Source organism: Lampris incognitus, chromosome 15 (assembly GCF_029633865.1).
Source record: "Lampris incognitus isolate fLamInc1 chromosome 15, fLamInc1.hap2, whole genome shotgun sequence".
Taxonomy (NCBI): Eukaryota; Metazoa; Chordata; class Actinopteri; order Lampriformes; family Lampridae; genus Lampris; species Lampris incognitus.
In genome coordinates, this window is record NC_079225.1 from 25585628 (window position 1) to 25605828 (window position 20201).

The window sequence follows — 20201 nt, forward strand, 5'->3', positions numbered from 1 at the left end:
TTATCCTTTGGTGCACTGAGTGGCACAGGAAAAGGGGCAAGGAAAAGGCTCGCAAGCGCAGTGCTTTTATCGCAAGTCCATTTGGATTTGTGAAGAAGCTGCTGGGGCAGAAACACAGCAGTGGTCACCTGTCATACCCTGAGGAAGAGATCAACTGCCACATTAGCAACACCTAGAGTGACAGCATGAGGGAGCAAGACCTTGGTCACTGTATCCTTGGCCCTTATATCCCCACCCGAACCCAGCGCCCTGTTCAACATCAATGAACCCACACTGAAAGAGATCAAGGAGGTCATCAAGCCAGCCAGAACATCTTCAGCCTCAGGCCGAAGTGGAGTGCTGGACAAGGTCTTTAAAAGGTGCCCCAGGCTTCTGAAGTGCCTTTGGAAGATCTACAGTGTGACTTGAGGAGGAGAAAGGTACTGCAGCAGTGGAGATATTCAGAAGGCGTGTGGCGAATGCAAGCAATATTGAGCAATTTAGGATGATCTCAGTCCTCAGTGTGGAATTTAAGATCTTCTTCAAAATTGTTGCCTATCGCCTCACGGGATTTCTCCTGAAGAACTCCTACATAGTTACCTTGGTGCAAAAGGGAGGAGTCCCTGGTGTTCCAAGATGCATATAGCACACAGGTGTGGTAACCCAACTGATCAGAGAGGCGCGAGAAAGCAGGGGAGACCTGGCAGTGCTGTGGCTGGACCTTGCTAATGCCTACGGATCGATCCCACACAAGCTGCTAAAATTAGCCCTGATAAGACACCACGTTCAAGAGAAGATCCAAACCTCATCCTCAACTATTACAACAACTTTAGCCTGAGGGTGTCCTCTGGGACCTTGACATCAGTGTGGCATCAGCTACAAAAGTGTATCATCACTGGCTGCACAATTTCTGTGTCCCTGTTTGTGCTGGCCATGAATATGCTTGTGAAGTCTGCGGAAGTCTCCAATCAGGATAGAAATGTTTCATTGTAGGATAAAGGTGATCACGCAAAATAACTTTTTCTTGGTTTGCATTGACAATTCCCTCTTAAGGGGACAAGTGGATCCACACTATACCAGAAAAACACCCCCCCACAGCATAACAGAGCTCACAGACCCCCTCACTGTCTCACTGTAGGGAGTCAAGTATTCAGGTTTTTCCTTTAATTTGTCACCCATCTGTCTATACCTGTCTGTATACCCGTCTATGTGTGTGTGTGTGAGATTATATATATATATATATACACTACCGTTCAAAAGTTTGGGATCACCCAAACAATTTTGTGTTTTCCATGAAAAGTCACACTTATTCACCACCATATGTTGTGAAATGAATAGAAAATAGAGTCAAGACATTGACAAGGTTAGAAATAATGATTTGTATTTGAAATAAGATTTTTTTTACATCAAACTTTGCTTTCGTCAAAGAATCCTCCATTTGCAGCAATTACAGCATTGCAGACCTTTGGCATTCTAGCTGTTAATTTGTTGAGGTAATCTGGAGAAATTGCACCCCACGCTTCCAGAAGCAGCTCCCACAAGTTGGATTGGTTGGATGGGCACTTCTTTGAGCAGATTGAGTTTCTGGAGCATCACATTTGTGGGGTCAATTAAACGCTCAAAATGGCCAGAAAAAGAGAACTTTCATCTGAAACTCGACAGTCTATTCTTGTTCTTAGAAATGAAGGCTATTCCATGTGAGAAATTGCTAAGAAATTGAAGATTTCCTACACCGGTGTGTACTACTCCCTTCAGAGGACAGCACAAACAGGCTCTAACCAGAGTAGAAAAAGAAGTGGGAGGCCGCGTTGCACAACTGAGCAAGAAGATAAGTACATTAGAGTCTCTAGTTTGAGAAACAGACGCCTCACAGGTCCCCAACTGGCATCTTCATTAAATAGTACCTGTTAGAGCCTGTTTGTGCTGTCCTCTGAAGGGAGTAGTACACACCGGTGTAGGAAATCTTCAATTTCTTAGCAATTTCTCGCATGGAATAGCCTTCATTTCTAAGAACAAGAATAGACTGTCGAGTTTCAGATGAAAGTTCTCTTTTTCTGGCCATTTTGAGCGTTTAATTGACCCCACAAATGTGATGCACCAGAAACTCAATCTGCTCAAAGAAGTGCCCATCCAACCAATCCAACTTGTGGGAGCTGCTTCTGGAAGCGTGGGGTGCAATTTCTCCAGATTACCTCAACAAATTAACAGCTAGAATGCCAAAGGTCTGCAATGCTGTAATTGCTGCAAATGGAGGATTCTTTGACGAAAGCAAAGTTTGATGTAAAAAAAATCTTATTTCAAATAAAAATCATTATTTCTAACCTTGTCAATGTCTTGACTCTATTTTTTATTCATTTCACAACATATGGTGGTGAATAAGTGTGACTTTTCATGGAAAACACGAAATTGTTTGGGTGATCCCAAACTTTTGAACGGTAGTGTATATATATATATATATATATATATATATATATATACATACACACACATACACACACACACATATATATATAGCGCTATTTTCCGAAACCGTCAATGGTGTTGTTATAAGTGCTCAACTAATGAGGAGCGGAATATCAACATATGTACAGGGGAAGAAAAAAAAAGACTGGTGCATCGAATTAAGGGGGCAACTGAGAACCGCCATAGCCGGGATGAGAACTCGTGTATTCTGCACCGCGGGCGACAACGTTAATCAGTCGACTAAAGCGTCCGACCCGCTGCATTGGTGTCAGAAGTGGGATGGTGAGACCGCATTGGTGTCAGAAGTGGGATGGTGCAATGTATTAAAACTTTTTTTCCTGTATATGTGTTGATATATATATATATATATCAATACAGGCCTGTTTCGTGCATCGCACACTCATCAGCTGCTTATATTAACAGCTGATGAGTGTGCAACGGGCCTGTACTGCAATGCATTAAAACTTTTTTCCTGTATCTGTGTTGATATTCCGCTCCTCATTAGTTGAGCACTTATAACACCATTGACGGTTTTGGAAAAAAAACGCTATACACCGACACAGAATTTTTTTTTTAACACATTGCAAAACTTTTTTTCCTGTATCTGTGTTGATATTCCGCTCCTCATTAGTTGAGCACTTATAACATCATTGACAGTTTAGGAAAAAAACGCTATATATATAGTCTATGTGTATATAGATAGATAGATAGATAGATAGATAGATAGATAGATAGATAGATAGATAGATAGATAGATAGATAGATAGATAGATAGATAGATAGATAGATAGATAGATAGATAGATAGATAGATAGATAGATAGATAGATAGATAGATAGATAGATAGATAGATAGATAGATAGATAGATAGATGGATAGATAGATAGATAGATAGATAGATAGATAGATAGATAGATAGATAGATAGATAGATAGATAGATAGATAGATACAATGTATATATGCATATAGTATAATTTAGTTTAGTGTTGTAGACACACTAAGCACATTGTAGGGATTCTATAGCATGGCATACTGTATCTTACGTATCCTACCTAGGCTGACTATGTGGTGCTGTATTTGAATCAATAAACTCACCGGTGGCCAGGATGGTATATAGCTGAAGTGATCCCATGGGAGTAGTGGGTGGCGAAACTGAAGCTATGGTTCTCCTGGAAACTCTGATTTGTTCCCACACTGAAAAGAATAGAGGGTAGTCGTATGATAGAGAGGTTAGAAAGAGATGGGGGGGCACAAACTTTCAATAATCTGTCTTTAGAGTGTCAGCGCACAAATGCTTGGTGGGACTACAGCAATTTCATGGAATTAAATCTAAATGGGAATCTTGATGCCGGTTTTGATGCCAATTATGTTAGCCAAATCATGCTTAGCATGAAGCACTTCTTGCTGTGCCCAAAGGTTCAAGCATGTGGATTCAAATCAAATGACTATACAGTTCTGGGCATTTATGCGAGTTGGCAACCTAAAAAAAACAAAACATGTTTCACTCTCGGAGGATAACCAACAATTTCTTGACATTACGTGTGCTTGCTTGTATTTTGGGTACCTTTTTTTTGTTTGATACGTCAATGAACAACTGTTTTTTCTAGCTGCAGACACGTACCTGACCAGGTAGCTCTTTAGTCCGCCCCCATAGGTGATGACAAGCAACTCAGCTGACCACTGAGCACTGGCTGTGTACTCCAGGAAGATTAGGCCTGCCACAGCATAGCTGTAATCGCCTGGGAAAATTACCGCCTGTATATGGATAAAGAAAGAGAGAGGTATGCAATAGAAAAACTGTTGAAGCTGGAACAGCCAAGGGACCGTAAATGGAAGGATGGGCTGTAACGTGGAGACTCATATCATTATTTAATTATCTGAATATCCATTTGTCTCCCCTCACTTCTTGGAGCCATAAAACTAAGAGATTCATCATGCCAGTAAACTTTATTGAATGGAACATAAAAACTGAATAAAAAATAATACATTAAGTCACAAAGACGGCAAACATGATGGGGGAGGGTAGACAGAGAACAAAAGAGACAGAGAGAGCAAGTGAGAGACAGTGACACAGATGATGGGAGGGACTGTGAATTTTCATATTTCATCTGCAGATGTTTGATTTTTGGTCAGCGTGACTTTTCTTGATTAACTACCCCAAAAACAGTGGCAAGTGGCCGGTGTCTGCACTTGGCAGCGACAAACAAAGCACTGGGCAAAGGGAGCCGTTAGAAAGGTTGTGTGTGTGTGTGTGTGTGTGTGCGTGCGTGCGTGCATGCGTTTCTGCGTGTATGCCTGCATGTTCAAAACAAAGCGGTGCGGTACTGAGTGAATGAAACTCTCAGGCAAGAGGAAGGGAGTGTGTGGAAAGGGTGTCTGCACTCTTTGCCTCTGACAGCGGGTTGGAGAGATGGAAGCGATGATAGACACAGATGGAAAGGGAAGAACGATAAGACACAAGGCGCAGAGACCACATGAAAGTGAGCATGGTTAGGGGGAAGCATGGGTTTGGGGTTTGGGGGGTGAGAGCCCAGGAGAAAAACAGAAGACGGACTTCAAATTGTGGCAGTAAGAGTTACTGAGAGATGGAGACGAGTCATAGAGGAGTGCAAAAAGACGAGAAAATTTCAAGAAAGGTGGGAAAGGGGACTACCAAAGAAAGGGAATGGTGACATGTGTGCAAAGGGTGCAGCACAGGCAAGCAGGCGGGTGGGCAGAGGAACGGTGTGAGGAGGAAAAAGGCAAAAGGTAATGAAAGGAGATAGCAGGGGTGATACTGAAACAGAACAAAGAAGGCTGTCTGACAAGGATAGGTCTTCTCCGGGGAAAGTGCAAGGTAAATGTGATGTAGGCTCAAGCTCAAACTGTGCAAGCCCCCGCATCCCCCCACCCAGCTACCTTCCCAGAAGTTAGACTTATGAAGCTTGAATGACAACTTCACTATCGCTGTAATGTCAGAAATACTGGCAAAAATCTACCACAGTACAATATCATTTTAGCTACTACACTATCGCTGTGAAGTTATGAACACGGGTGAGATCCACTGCAGTGTAATATGCTTTTGCCCATTACCCTGTCACTGCAAAGTTATGAACACAGCTCAAATCTACTGTAGCATAATAAAATCCCTTTTTTTTTCTTCGAATAAGGCATTGATAATTTCACCCCTTGGACTTTCGACATTTAAATCTAGCTGTTCCTTTAAATCATAGAAGGGTGTCGTAGCTCAAACTGTACTTTTCTATTATAAAGCCGAGAAACCGCTTTATGGTACTCCAAGTTTAAATGTCTACATTTTCATCTAACTGGAGCCATATCTAGGAGTAGCATATGGTAAATAAGCTGCCCTTGTGAATGTCGGAAATATGAAGTAAAACAGACAAAAACACTCCCACACAAAACATAGGTAAGATGTGTGATAGCTAAAATAGCCTTCAGTGCATTATACTTGAATTCAAATCAGCATCGTCCTGTATGAAAGATAAAGCTAAAACAAAAAACAAAAAAAAACAAGCGGGGTGCAGGGTGGGGCTGGGGGTGTGGGGTTTCTAAGAGGTGTTGGCATGGTTACCGGGGGAATGACGAAGAGTTCACTGCCCATCAGGTCGAAGAGGCGGACTGTTCCGGTGCTGTCAGCGTAGGCCAGCAGGGTACAGTCATGGCTCCATGCCACCCTGCGCCACTGAGGGCTTGGGTCCTTTGGCACTGCAGCGGGCAATAACGTGTGTCATATTAAAACTATACACGTGAGAGCTCCCAAATAAACATGCACACACTCATACACACATAAATAGAATACACACACACACAAACGCACAGGGGACGAACCAGAGGCAACGAGAGTGAGAGCGAGAGAGAGAGGGGGGGGGGGGAGAGACAGAAGAGAGAGAGAGAGAGAGGAGAGAGACAGGTGAAAGAGACAGAGAGAAAGAGTGAGAGAGACAGGAGAGAGAGAGACAAGAGTGAGAGAGAGCAAGAGAGAAGAGAAAGAGTGAGAGAGAGACAGGAGAGAGAGAGGTCACTCAAGCGAGACAAGAGATGACAGAGACGCAGGGAGCTGCAGAGAGAGTCCTTATTAAGACAGATGAAAAAGAAATTTCTGTGAATAATCCCTGGTGAACGCCTATGATGTGGAAGAGAAGGATGAAGCTAATGCTACACATCAACACAGTGTCTAAGAATCTATGCAATTACTCTGTTGATGTCAGCCAGAGTAATACATCTCAATGATTTTATTTCTGATATACACATACATACACGAGCCCAAAAAACACAAACACAACACAACACACCACACACACACACACACACACACACACAGAAGAATACACAGAGGGAGAAAGCAGGAGGGAGTATAAGACAAACAGAGAGAGATCCGAGATCATAAATTCAGCCTTTATTAAAGTGACGGCTTCTGTTTTACCCATCTGCTGGCTCAGCAGTGCTGTGAGTGTAACCATATCACTGTGATAAAGCACGTCCCCTGCCAGATGACACTTCCTCTAGCACTCGGTGTCATACTTCCCTGTGAGAGGAAGGCTGGAGCTCAACGGTTGGACTCTGATCCAGCCTGTTTTAAATACTGGACTGCAATGTTAGATGCTGAGATTTGAGATATTGGCCTGACTTAACGGGATGGAAGCCAAAGGTAGCGTTTCACTCGGCGAGGAGACTGTATGCAACAGGGTTATGAAATCAGTCTCATAAAATCATTAACCATTAATTTTGGTGTTTAATATTTTATAATCAAACACTAAACTTGATGGAATAATCTAGTTGTAATGCTGTGCTACCACCTTTGCTAGTATTGCACTATTAACTTATCATCACTACTAAGTCTATAACACTCAAGCCAAGCACCCAGATTGATGAAGGCAATGGGAGTACTTTGCTCGACAAAGGATGGCTTCAGTGAATATTGCTGCAAAACAGGCAAGAAAACACCTTATTCCAACGAAAGAATTTATTAAAATAATCAACACTAATTATTAAGCCAATGCTGATCAGGTACAATCAGTAATGAGCAGCATCATAATGATCAAGGCACAAAGGGTGATGTGAGAGTGGAGCGTGTGCTAGGGTGAGAGAGAAGGTGTGTGCGCACGTGTGTGTGTCTGCACACTGAAGGGAGTAGGAGAGAGGGAGAGAGGCTGTGCGTGGGTGCACAGGCGAGAGGTGTATGATAAGATTAAGACAAAGTGAGTGAGAGAGAGAGAGAGAGAGAGAGAGAGAGAGAGAGAGAGAGAGAGAGAGAGAGAGAGAGAGAGAGAGAGAGAGAGAGAATGCACAATCGATCTACAAAAGTAGCAAAGAAAAGAAAGATAACAAACAGCCTAAGACTGAATTCTATGTGAATCACAGTGTGCACATCTAAATCACAAATTAATCTAAATAACAGCACTTGTCTCACATGAGATAAATGCACCACTAAGACTAACTGCCCAGACGCCAGCCTTACTTGAGATCACTCTTGTGTGGTGACCAAAGGCGGGTCTTTGGGGGGGGGGGGGGTTTCCCTCTTTTTCTCCCCCAATTGTACCTGGCCAATTACCCTACTCTTCCGAGCCATTGTGGTCGCTGTTCCACCCCCTCTGCCGATCCAGGGAGGGCTCCAGACTGCCACATGCCTCCTCTGATACATGTGGAGTCGCCAGCCACTTCTTTTCACCTGACAATGAGGAGTTTCGCCAGGGGGAAATAGCGCATGGGAGGATCACCTATTCCCCCCAGTTCCCACTCCCCCCGAACCGGCGCCCCAACCAACCAGAGGAAGCGCTAGTGCAGCAACCAGGACACATACCCCCATCCGGGCTTCCCACCTGCAGACACGGCCAATTGTGCCTGTCCAAGCCAGAGCTAACACAGGGATTCAAGCCGGCGATCTCTGTGTTCGCAGGCAACAGAATAGACCGCCACGCTACCCGCGAAGGTGCGTCTTTTGCTGTCCAATGAACAACAACACAGGGCGCAGGTCCAGGGAAACCAGTCCCCCCCCCCCCCCATAGCTCATCAGCTGAAGATCCTTGGTGCTCCATCGGTCGTCTGATGATCTTGAAGGAGTCTTAACTTACAGTTTGTCAATGTTTAAGCAATGAGAAGTGATCCAGTCGCCTTCTTTTTCTATGAATACTGTGTGGCTTCCAGGAAAAATGAACTGGTCATAACAGCTGGTGAACAACACTAGGTTGTCTTACAATAAAACCGGGGCCAGCGGTAATGTAAAGAAAACGTGGTTCTTTGTTCAGCAGAAAAGGGGAATCTCGTTTATGCACATGGAATCCACCGCCAGAGAGGGAATTTCAATTCCGCCGCAGTTTTTAAGGGTGAAATTGCATCACCACTGACAGTAGTGCTGTATCCAACACTGTATCAGTGAAAGGTGAGAAGATGGGTGGGGGGGTACTGCTGTACCCAATATTGTTACAGTAAAGGTGAGCGGATGGGTGGAGATTATCTGTGAGGTTGAGCAGGGAATTATGGGTATTATGGGTTACAGGGCAGGGCAGCCCCTACAAGACATACGAGAAAGTTCCCTTTATCTGCACGATGTTCCAGGGAGGTGCACCATGGGAGATGCAACAAAAACATCGCAATTGAATTAAAAAAAAAAAACTTCACCAGGCTGAATTTCAGCATTTGGCAGTTGACTAAAGAAACTCAATATGCCAGTCTGGGTCTGCCGTTTGCTAAACAATAAAGAGGGGGAAGTTCTGTTTTTGTTGGTATCACATAACGGTGTTGTTGCCGTTTATTGTATTGAATTACTTGTTTGAGAGATGCCTCTGCAACCCCTGGTGGGCAATACCGCAATAGATGGAGGCATCAGATATTGTCTGACTCGAATTTTAAATGAACTACATAGAAAATAAAGGGGAGACGAGACAGATGAACGGGGAGCATGAGAGAAAGTGGGAGAGGGAATGAATTCAACACCCACAGAGAGAAATAATAGCTGCCCAAATTTTAAGGCCCAACTATCAGAGAACGCTGCAGGAAGTCGACGATTTAACGCACCTCTGAGACCCTCAGCGGAGGAGGAGCAGACAAGAACATGGGACTATTAAAGGAGCCTTGGATATAACACACCTCTTCTCAATCGCTCTTCTCCTGATTTGTCTCTCATTTCTCACGCCTCCCATTTTACTTAGTCTTTCCCTCCCGAACTGCTGGTATTAGTTTTTCAGTCTCCCTTTTTTCTGACTCGCTCTCTCACATCTTGCCTTCCTGGCTCTCTTGCTGTGCTCTTTCCCCTATTATGAGCTGTATATGTTGTTATGCAGCTGAGAGGGCTCCATTTCCACATAGATGGCTTTTTTTAGGAAGCTGGAAGATTGGATGCTACTGTCCTGTTTTTTTTCTTCTTTCTTTCACCCCTCTGGTGTACCGGCAGAGGCAGGAACAGGAGGAGAATTACACCCTGACGCCCCAATAGAAGCCTCATATCTAAAGCCTTGCAGACACATTTATCAGAGCTCAACACTTATGAATTATGTAAGGGGGTGGAAGACAACGACGCTGCAATAGGGGCAGACAGAGGAGAAGACACAGAAACACACACACATGCGCGCGCGCACGCACACACACACACACACACACACACACACACACACACACACACACACACACACACACACACACACACACACACACACACACACACACACACACACACACACACACACACACACAGAGTCATGCATACACACACACACACTGTCAGGGGCATGTGCACACATCTCCATTAAACGCGCATGCCATTAAAGGCAGGATCACAGCAAAATCCATTAGGACAAATCTCTGTGAAATGAAATGAAGTAAAAGTGAAATGAAAAGAAGAAATGAAATGGAATGAAAAAGAGGAGCGAGGCATGGGTTTACAGGGACCCAGGGGCTACCGTTATCCACACCGTGAATCATAAGAGGATAAGGCCACAATGAAGAGCGGCCGGAGCGGAACGGATAGAGGGAGAGGGATAGGCGTGAAAGGAGAGGATGGAGGGAGAGCAAAGAAGAGAGAAAAAGATAAGGGGGGAAAAAAGACAGAAGAAAGAGGCTGAGAAAGAAATGGAAATATCGACTGAAAAATAATCACACAAGTATTCAACCTAACCGTGGCACTGAACCCTTCTTAGTTTGCCTTTGTGGTGTGACCTGGTGTGGTAGTACGGTATGTTTTATAATGTAGTGTAGTGTGATGTACACAGGTGTTTGGGTCACCCATGAAGAAAATGTAAAAAAAAATGTATATATATATATATATATATATATATATATATATATATATCAATCCATCCGTCCATTATCTTAACGGCTTATCCTGCTCTCAGGGTCACGGAGATGCTGGAGCCTAGCCCAGCAGTCATTGGGCGGCAGGCGGGTAGACACCCTGGACAGGCCAGCAGACCATCACAGGGCCCGCCCCGCCCCGCCCCGCCACACACACACACACACAAAGACACACACACACACACATACACACCACACACACATACCTAGGGACAATTTAGTATGGCCAATTCACCTGACCTACATGTCTTTGGACTGTGGGAGGAAACCGCAGCACCTGGAGGAAACCCACGCAGACACGGGGAGAACATGCAAACTCCACACAGAGGACGACCTGGGACAACCCCCAAGGTTGGACTACCCTGGGGCTGGAACCCAGGACCTTCTTGCTGTGAGGCGACCGCGCTAACCACTATGCCACCGTGCCACCCCTGTTTATAGGAATGTTTTTCCAAATGTTTGAAATCATCCTTTTTTCTTTTTTTGGTTTTCCCTCCCGGCCATTACAACCAACGGCAGACCATTTCCATGGCTTATCAAATGATCAGGGCGCTTTAATTTTATCAGCGACTGAGAGGCAGTGTTTAATGACTAGCAGTGTCGGGGATGAGGGCGATTATCCATGCCACCCTTCTCTCTCTCTCTCTCTCTCTCTCTCTCTCTCTCTCTCTCTCTCTCTCTCTCTCTCTCTCTCTCACATTCCAATTAACGGCTGCAGTCAATATTTATCTCTGTGACAAACTCACAGTTGTCTAATGTAAATACAGGTGGGGACTGGACCCCTATACAAAACACATGCATGCAAGCACCCATGTACCCATGCACACAGACAATACTAGACTGAATAGTAAATCAAATACTAACAGCCTATAGATTTATGATGAAGAAAAGCAGTTATGTGTGGGCTCTTTAAAGGCAGTGTGGCGGTGGTTAGAATACCACTTTATCAGGATCATATTCTGTGTACACACATACACTTTGGTAACTGACTCGCATTAACGAAAGCCACAAGATGAATGGTTGTGCAAAAGCCTACATGCACACATCTGTGCACATACAATACACACACACACATGCACACACATGCACGCGTACCATTTTACTCTTTGATACTTAAAAGCAGATGGACGGAGATACAGACACAATCAAGCCCACGTGCGTACATGCAAACAGCAACATACATACACACAATACTGTACATTACATTTTCAAATGGAAGTAGATGGACGACCACAAAAAAGGCACACACACACACACACACACACACACACATAATTATACTACACAAAACCACAGTGCATACACATCTATAAAACAGGCTATGTTCAAGGTGCTGAACTGTGGTTATTTAGCTGTCATTTACAGTGCCATATGTGGGGGATGAAGCAAGGAGACGCAGCCTTACCCTGACACTTCCCAATGACAGATCCAAAGTCATCTCTCACAGACCTGGGTTGGGATGAATCATACACACACCAGAGATGCACGTGCACACACGCACACACGCACACGCACAGACACACACACACACACACACACACACACACACACACACACACACACACACACACACACACACACACACACACACACACACACACACACACACACACACAGTTGGAGGGATGAGACAGAGAGAAAATGTTGTTAAAGCAGTCAATAAGGACTACATCATGAACACAGCACCATCTGACATACTGCAATGTAGGTTATAACAGCTATCTGTAATCCATCAACCTCATTAGTTGCATGAATCAAACGGTTTGGTTCTCAAGAAAAAGGCAGTGTTTTACAGAGTCTCAATATATAGCTCGGTAGGAAAGGCCTTGAACTGACTGAACACCTACTCACACCCACCCCTGACATCTAGTAAGGCAATAAAACACAGAGATTTAACAACAGAACTGTGAACGGAGGGAAGGACAGCTTCAGAGAAAACTGCCCTTTTCAGCTGAACGATGCTTCATTGCTCGTGGTTAATATGGGCCCCAAGCAGCAGAACTCTTGGCCCAGAGGTCTTGGGACAGAGTGGGTAACACTTTAACATAGTCTCTGTGAATAAAAATATCACATGGTTTTGCAGTCTTACATGCTCATAGCAAAGGATTGCTATCACATGGGCTTGGGGGGGGGGGTTATATCAGCATATCAATAAAGAAGTGTGATCCCTGTTGACGATAGAAAACATCAGAATCTTCCTCTGTGTTAAGTGAGCTGGAGCTTCACTGAACTGAAATTAGCTTTCTGTGAGCCTCGGAGAGTGTAAAGTATACTATATGTATACAGCAGATGTATTGTTATTGCTATTGATTTTGATTTCAATTTTGCACTGTTACATTACGTTTTGTCGTTAGGGCACAGGGCTGACTGGGTACTATTTTTTTTGTGTAAAAGAGAAATTGGATTAGCTTGGGGAAATAACTGCTACAAAGTGTTCTTTACCAAAGAGACCAAGGACACAGATTCTCCTGTGTACGCACGCGCACACACCTACATCCCCTCTCAGACAAACACTGACATAGAAACACTGAATCTTAACAATTACTAATCAGTAATTTAGAAAAGTGTCCCGCAAATCTGGGTCAAAAAGTACTTCCAAATAACTCCCAGGGTTTATTTAAACCTCCTTAGAGTGCCAAATGGTTGGAGTTTACGTATCTGAACAATTCAGATAATGTCCAGTGGGTTGCCATTAAAAGGAGAAGAAAGATGAATAGAGCTCAGTAATTACCTAATCTCCACGAACTGGTCCTGAACTACCGCCAACAGTTTGCCATTACTGTGAAGAAGAGGCGAGAGGGATGGGTTAAGGTTGCAAGTAAATAAAAGAGATGGAGAGAGTATAGAAAGAAATAGCGACAACCGTTAACGGGAGATAAACATAAACAAATATGAAGAAAAGACACTGCAGGGAGTAGAGATACAAGAGCTGGCAGGATGACTAATAGAGAATAGATATAAGGGGGTGATGAGAAGGGAAGGGAAGGGAAGCGGGGGGGGGGTGAAAGTAAGAGGGGTGACAGCTAGAGGCTGATAAGGGATGAGGAGAGAACCTGGGTTGGAGGGCTTTGGGAGAGCAAGGACAAAAACGAATGGGAGCATGAGAGATCATTTCAGAGGGAATGAAATGAGGGAGAAAGGTTTAAAGGCAGTTAAAAGGTAAATGGAGGGATAAGGCATTTTGAAACTAATGGACATCTGCAGCATCAATTGGCTGCGCTTAACACTGTCTTACATGGTCGAATCAATAGCCAATTAAAAGCTGCCTTCTGCTTGGTTTGTTTGTTGTAATGAGTACAATTACATGATTTGTCGAGGGGATACACTTGGGGGGGAGTGAGAACCGGGCAGATGAGGGCTGGTAACCTGTCAGCCGGCGAAGTAGCCAACATCCAAGCATCGATCACAAATGTTAATGCTTGAATGTGTGTGTGTGCGTGTGTGTGCGTGTGTGTGTGTGTGTGTGTGTGTGTGTGTGTGTCTGTGTGTGTCTGTGCTGTACCTTGCTAGCACCAGCTGCCAGTTGATTTGTTTGTTGGCCAGGCGAATGAGACCAGGGGGCAGAGAGGAGCTCGACGGGCTGGAGTTCACAGAATCAAGACATGTAGCACAGTCAGACATCGGACACGCATACAAACCAGACCAACAGCTGCCACACAGAGTGGAAATAGTTTTGTAATTTGTATGAATTACCACTGCAACTTGTTTTTTTTCTTCGATTCATATCTAAATTCTAACTAGGCAATATTTTTCATACTATATATAAATACTAGGGCTGAAAAAAAAACTGTAATATTTTTTGTCTTTTGCTATATGTACTGCAATATTAAAGAATAAAAATGAGTTATATAATTTCACCAGATATACATAGCTTTTAACTTTCAAAGCCCCATTTGCAAATGATCCATCACCATTCCAATGATTAGGGTGATTTTTGAGGGAGAAATAATAGCCTGGGAACCAGACAAACTTGCAAATGCCAATTAGTCTACTTCCTCTCAGTTCATTTCGATTTCCAAGGGTCGTTATCACCGGACGCAGAACAAAATGCCTCTGGACACAATTGGCTAGACCTACAACCAATCAGAGCAACTAAACATGTGACGTAGCGCTTGAACTTTGACCAAATCCTGTCGGAAGTACGGCAAACACATCTTTCTTATCAACAAAAGTTTTAAATGCTGTTGTTTGTTCTCCTTTTAGAGAAAATATACAGGTCCAGTTCGTTTAATACTGTTGCGAAAGCGAATTCAACATACTGTTGTACATCAGCAGCAGCCAACTGTGCTCCTCTGTACGGCAGTTATTTTCATTTCCCATCCACATTTCAGAAAGACCCGCCCCTACTCTGCCTCTGATTGGCTAACCCTATCCCTAACCCTAACCAACCTAACTAACAGAGGCAACGAGTACTATCCAATCAGAGAAAGAGTTCCTGGAATGTGGGTGGGGAAAAAAATAAGGACGTACGTCACCGTATCAAACCCACCCAATATTAGATGAACGGTTGTAATTGGCCCGACCCAGGCCTGGTCGGCTCGAAATTTGTCTGAACGAGAGGGTGGCCAGACGTAGAGCAAATGTAAAACACAAGCTCGCAGATTCGTCTGGTTCCCAGGCTAGGGAAATAAAGTAGTTGCACAGGAATCCATGAAATAAGAACAAATTATATATTATTTGTCAAATGTGCAAGAACATTTTTCTCTAAGAGCAGTCATAAAAAGTTGAACCTTAAAAGATATTATTTTCTATCAAGCAATACGTGTTTTAGTTTAACATGCCTAATGGCCCAATTTGCCTTAAATTGCACCCTGTGAGTTGTGATTATTGTACATGTGTATACTGCGATGTCGATTCTGAAATTTTGTATTGTTCAGCCTTACTAAATACTGACTGTGGCCGTTTGACTTCACGCACCTCCAGATTTATTTATTTTTTGTATATCCCAGTTCCAGAAAGAAAGGGGAAATGATTCCTTGTGATTTATATTTTGTTTTAGGGACGGAAATTTAGGCTCAATTCTGATTCCCCCCCCCCCCCCTCACACAATTTAGCTTTGAATTAAATTACTGTGCTGCTTTTGGTCTGTTGTATAATGGGGTATAGTGTTGGTTGGTTAATTGGTAGGAATTTAATTAACAATCACAACAATAAATAGATAATATACATATTTCTAACACATACACACATTTATTCCAGCACCTTTGCACTCTGCACCATTGCAGTAGTCTTCCTGTTATAACGCCATTGCTGTTTTTTTCTTTTTTATAATATACTTTTTATATACATCTATATCTGTTCATAGTAGTTAAATATTTATGTTTACCTTGCTGTTTGTTTTAGCTGTATATCTATTCTGTGTAAGTACATGGAGAGCAATGGAGGAACTGCAGTCAAATTCCATGTATGTGTAGGCCTACACATACTTGGTCAAATAAACTGATCCTGATAAATATATGAATAAATATGTACTATTATCCAAACACCAAATCAGATGCATACACTGTAACAATTAGCCTACACCTATGCCATGTACACTAGATGGCCAAAAGTATGTGGACACCCCTTCTAATTAGTTGATTCAGCTATTTCAAAAACACCCATTGCTAACAGGTGCATTAAATCAAGCCATGCAATCTCCATAGACAAACATTTGCAGTAGAATGGGTCGTACTGAAGAGCTCGGTGACTTTAAACATGGCACTGTCATAGGATCCCGCCTTTCCAACAAGTCAGTTGGTCAAATTTCTGCTCTGCTAGATCTGCCCCACTCAACTGTAAGACTGTTATTTTGAAGTGGAAACGTCTCAGAACAACAGCAGCTCAGTCATGAAGTGGTAGGCTACACAAGCTCACAGAACAGGACCGCCAAGTGCTGAAGCGCGTAGCATAAAAATCATCTGTCCTCGGTTACAACACTCACTACTACTACTACTACTACTACTACTACTACTACTACTACTACTACTACTACTTTCGGCTGCTCCCGTTAGGGGTCGCCACAGCGGATCATCCGTACAACACTCACTACCACGTCCCAAAATGCTTTAGGAAGCAACGTCAGCACAATAACTGTTCACTGGGGGCTTTATGAAATGTGTTTCCATGGCCAAGCAGCCACACACAAGCCTAAAACCGCCATATGCAATGCCAAGTGTCGGCTGGAGTAGTGTAAAGCATGCCACCATTGGACTCTGGAGCAGTGGAAACGTTCTCTGGAGTGATGAATCACACTTTACTATCTGGCAGTCAGACGAATCAACTGGGCTTAGCAGATGCCAGGAGAACACTACCTGCCCAAATGCTTAGTGCCAACTCTAAAGTTTGGTGGAGGAGGAATAATGGTCTGGGGCTATTTTTCATGGTTTGGGCTAGGCCCCTTAGTCCCAGTGAAGGGAAATCTTAATGCTACAGCATACAATGACATTCTATAGAATTTTGTGCATCCAACTTCATAGCTACAGTTTAGGGAAGGCCCTTTCCTGATTCAGTTTAGCATTACAGTTCTCCCTTGCATAAAGCGAGGGCCATGAAGCATGGTTTACCAAGTTTGGTGTGGAAGAACTTGACTGGCCTGCAAAAAGCCCTGACGTCAACCTCATCCAACACCTTTAGGATGAATTGGAACTCCGACTGTGAGCCAGGCCTCCACCTCAACATCAGTGCCCAAGCTCACTAATGCTATTGTGGCTGAATGGGAGTAAATTCCCACAGCCATGTTCCATAATCTAGTGGAAAGCCTTCCCAGAAGAGTGGAGGCTGTTATAGCAGAAAAGGGGGGAACCAACTCCCTATTAATGCCCCTAGTTTTGTAGTGAAATGTCCAACAAGAACATATGGGTGTGATGGTCGGGTGTCCACATACTTTTGGCCAAGTAGTGTGTAATTCGAGGGTATACACTATCACAGAAATATAGGTACAGCAGTTGAGATTTTTAATGCTTGTCGAAAATTTACTCCTTCTGGCCTGGTAAAAAAATAAAGAAATAGTGCAGTCATTGTTTGTTTTCTTTCGCTTTCAATATCCTGTTTAAAATGTTGTAAAATTTACTCCTTCTGGCCTGGTAAAAAAATAGAGAAATAGTGCAGTCATTGTTTGTTTTCTTTCGCTTTCAATATCCTGTTTAAAATGTTGTTTTTTTTCTAATGGCTAAATGAAACATTTAGTGTAGACAGGGGGTCCACTACTCTGCTTGGCTATATCAAGTAAGTCTCTAGCTCCCAATCAGCAGACTAACAGATGCATGAAATATAGTTCCAGTGGGCTATCGCAACCAGACAGAGAGAGGGAGTGTTACAAGTCAAATAGCAATACAGAAGTTACTAAATATTTTAAATAGATTATAGATGGAGCTAGCTAACTGCCCGTTGAGAGGATAAGTAGACCTTGGTGCTAGAGCATAATTGCATCTACTGCAGACCAGAATGATGCATTAGTCATATAAGTCCCATTAGACAGTATGCAGCAAGAATGGGTGATCAAGGCAATTACCTACAGCATTATTCGTTCTAAAAATGTAAATTTTCTTAGAAATTTACACATGTTGGTTGCACCTATGAGCTTCTTCTGCAGTCTACCATAAATCAGCTAAAAAGTAGAATAAAAAATGTCTAATTGAAAATTGGGGCTTGATATGTTTTTATTTAGCAATTATTTAAAATTCCTAGGGGACTAAATATAAGCCATTTCTAAATCAAAAGTTTTAATTACTACTGTATTTTCAAATTGCTATTAAAGATAATATAATTTGAATAATTTGTGTCTGATTTAACACAATGAAGTGCTGAAGATATGTTGGTTAAATAAATAAGCCACTCAAAGTCATGTTTCTTAACAATTTTAGCATCTAAGCGGGCTTTGCAGTATTTCTAACTAGGAGTACCACTAAGGGAAGAAAGGGGTATTACTTTCACAGAGCAACAAGGAGCTTTTAAGAGACCCATATCACAGCTGGGGTCCCAGCATCACATCTCAACATGGGGCCCAGAATTTCTAGCAATGCAATACCTCTAAGCTCTACAGCAAACGCCGTGAACCACAGCCTCTATTGGCTCGTTACTTGACACATCATCGAAACAACTCCGTATTCTCATGGGCTAATTCTCTAAAGATTCTGCTATTTCAAAAAAAAAATTACACGAAAAAAGGGCAATATAATGGAATACACTCTATAGATGAGGAGAGACTGTATTACTTTACAGCCAGTTCAGTTAATATAATGAAGTACTCACCTGTACCATAAATAGTGTAAGATGAACCGGAATGGTCCTATTAACAAACGATCAACGTTAGTAAGCTCGCTGTAAAGTATACCTGAATAAATAAATAAAACTGCACTTTTTAAAACTGTTGGTAATTAATAAGTGAGTCTGAACTTTTGATTAATGTTGCCTTGCTCATCCATTGTCCACTAGCTATGTGTTCAGCCTTCACAGAATTCTAGGTTCACTTGTCAATTTAAGACACATTTATCCATTAAAGAAACAGCTATGTCAATAAAATGCTCATTATCTAAAATCGCCAAATAATGGTCACTACTGGCATTACACCCCTTCTCAAAATGAAATGTGGGCCCTCTAACTCATGTTGAAGGGGGTATATATTATATTACACCATATCATATTATAAGAATGGCAACCTTATCCTCACATCTTTCTGAAGCCTGACATCCAATAAAGAAGTAAATCATACGTGACAAGCAGAACTCCTAAACCTCTTACCTGTCACAGCCTTTGCAATAACAGAAGTGTTATGCTCCTTGTTACCTCGCAACTGAAAATGCCAGAAAGTGAAACATGGTCATTAATGACAGATTTCCCGGCAAGGTTTTGTCCAAAACAAAGTTTATAACGTCCTATTATTATTCCATTAACTAAAATGTCAGTCACATCCAAGTTTAAGTATCCAGTTTGTCATCATATGACACTGGATGGTAGTGACTGGGCTTTAGCAAGCTCGACAGCACGCCAAAATGAAGCTCAAGTGTACGTATCAGTGCTTGGTGTTGTATTAGTCCTTGACAGCCTGTTAGACAAGTGGATCCCCACACAAAATAATCTCAGTTCAAAATGTTGGCTACACTTCGTAACTATGTCAGGGTTAAATAAACTAACGACGAGATTAATAGTGGTGTGGATACGTTGGTTTGTGCGACGTGGCCGTGTACGGCTACCGCCGGAGAACATTAGTGCGGTCCACTGAAGGTCAGTGTGACAGACTAAAATGCTCAAAACAAATACCCGACTAACCTGAGTGTCCGTCTCGGGCGGCCATTCGGTATTGATGAGTAAATCGTACAAAATGTTTTCATCTTCGCCTTCAAAATTTCCATCATCAGCCATGTTTACTGTAACAGCTGTGAAATGTGCCTACGGTACGCGGCGAGGTACATGTAAGGTTCCCAAAACGCGTTTGGGAATAAAAGTTCTTTGCCAAACACATTTATGTTGGATATTTATATGTTGATAATGT

At 42.8% G+C, this 20201-nt stretch overlaps 1 protein-coding gene across 1 annotated transcript in view; it reads right to left on the bottom strand.

The window, feature by feature from the left end:
* Positions 1-20071, bottom strand: part of nbas (NBAS subunit of NRZ tethering complex) — a 227784-nt gene extending 207713 nt beyond the window's left edge. The window contains 9 exon segments of the mRNA XM_056294466.1: positions 3539-3637; positions 4065-4198; positions 6015-6148; positions 12135-12178; positions 13461-13508; positions 14232-14309; positions 18962-18998; positions 19451-19502; positions 19979-20071. Coding sequence (XP_056150441.1) covers positions 3539-3637; positions 4065-4198; positions 6015-6148; positions 12135-12178; positions 13461-13508; positions 14232-14309; positions 18962-18998; positions 19451-19502; positions 19979-20071 — 719 coding nt within the window.
* Between the last annotated feature and the right edge of the window lie 130 nt (positions 20072-20201).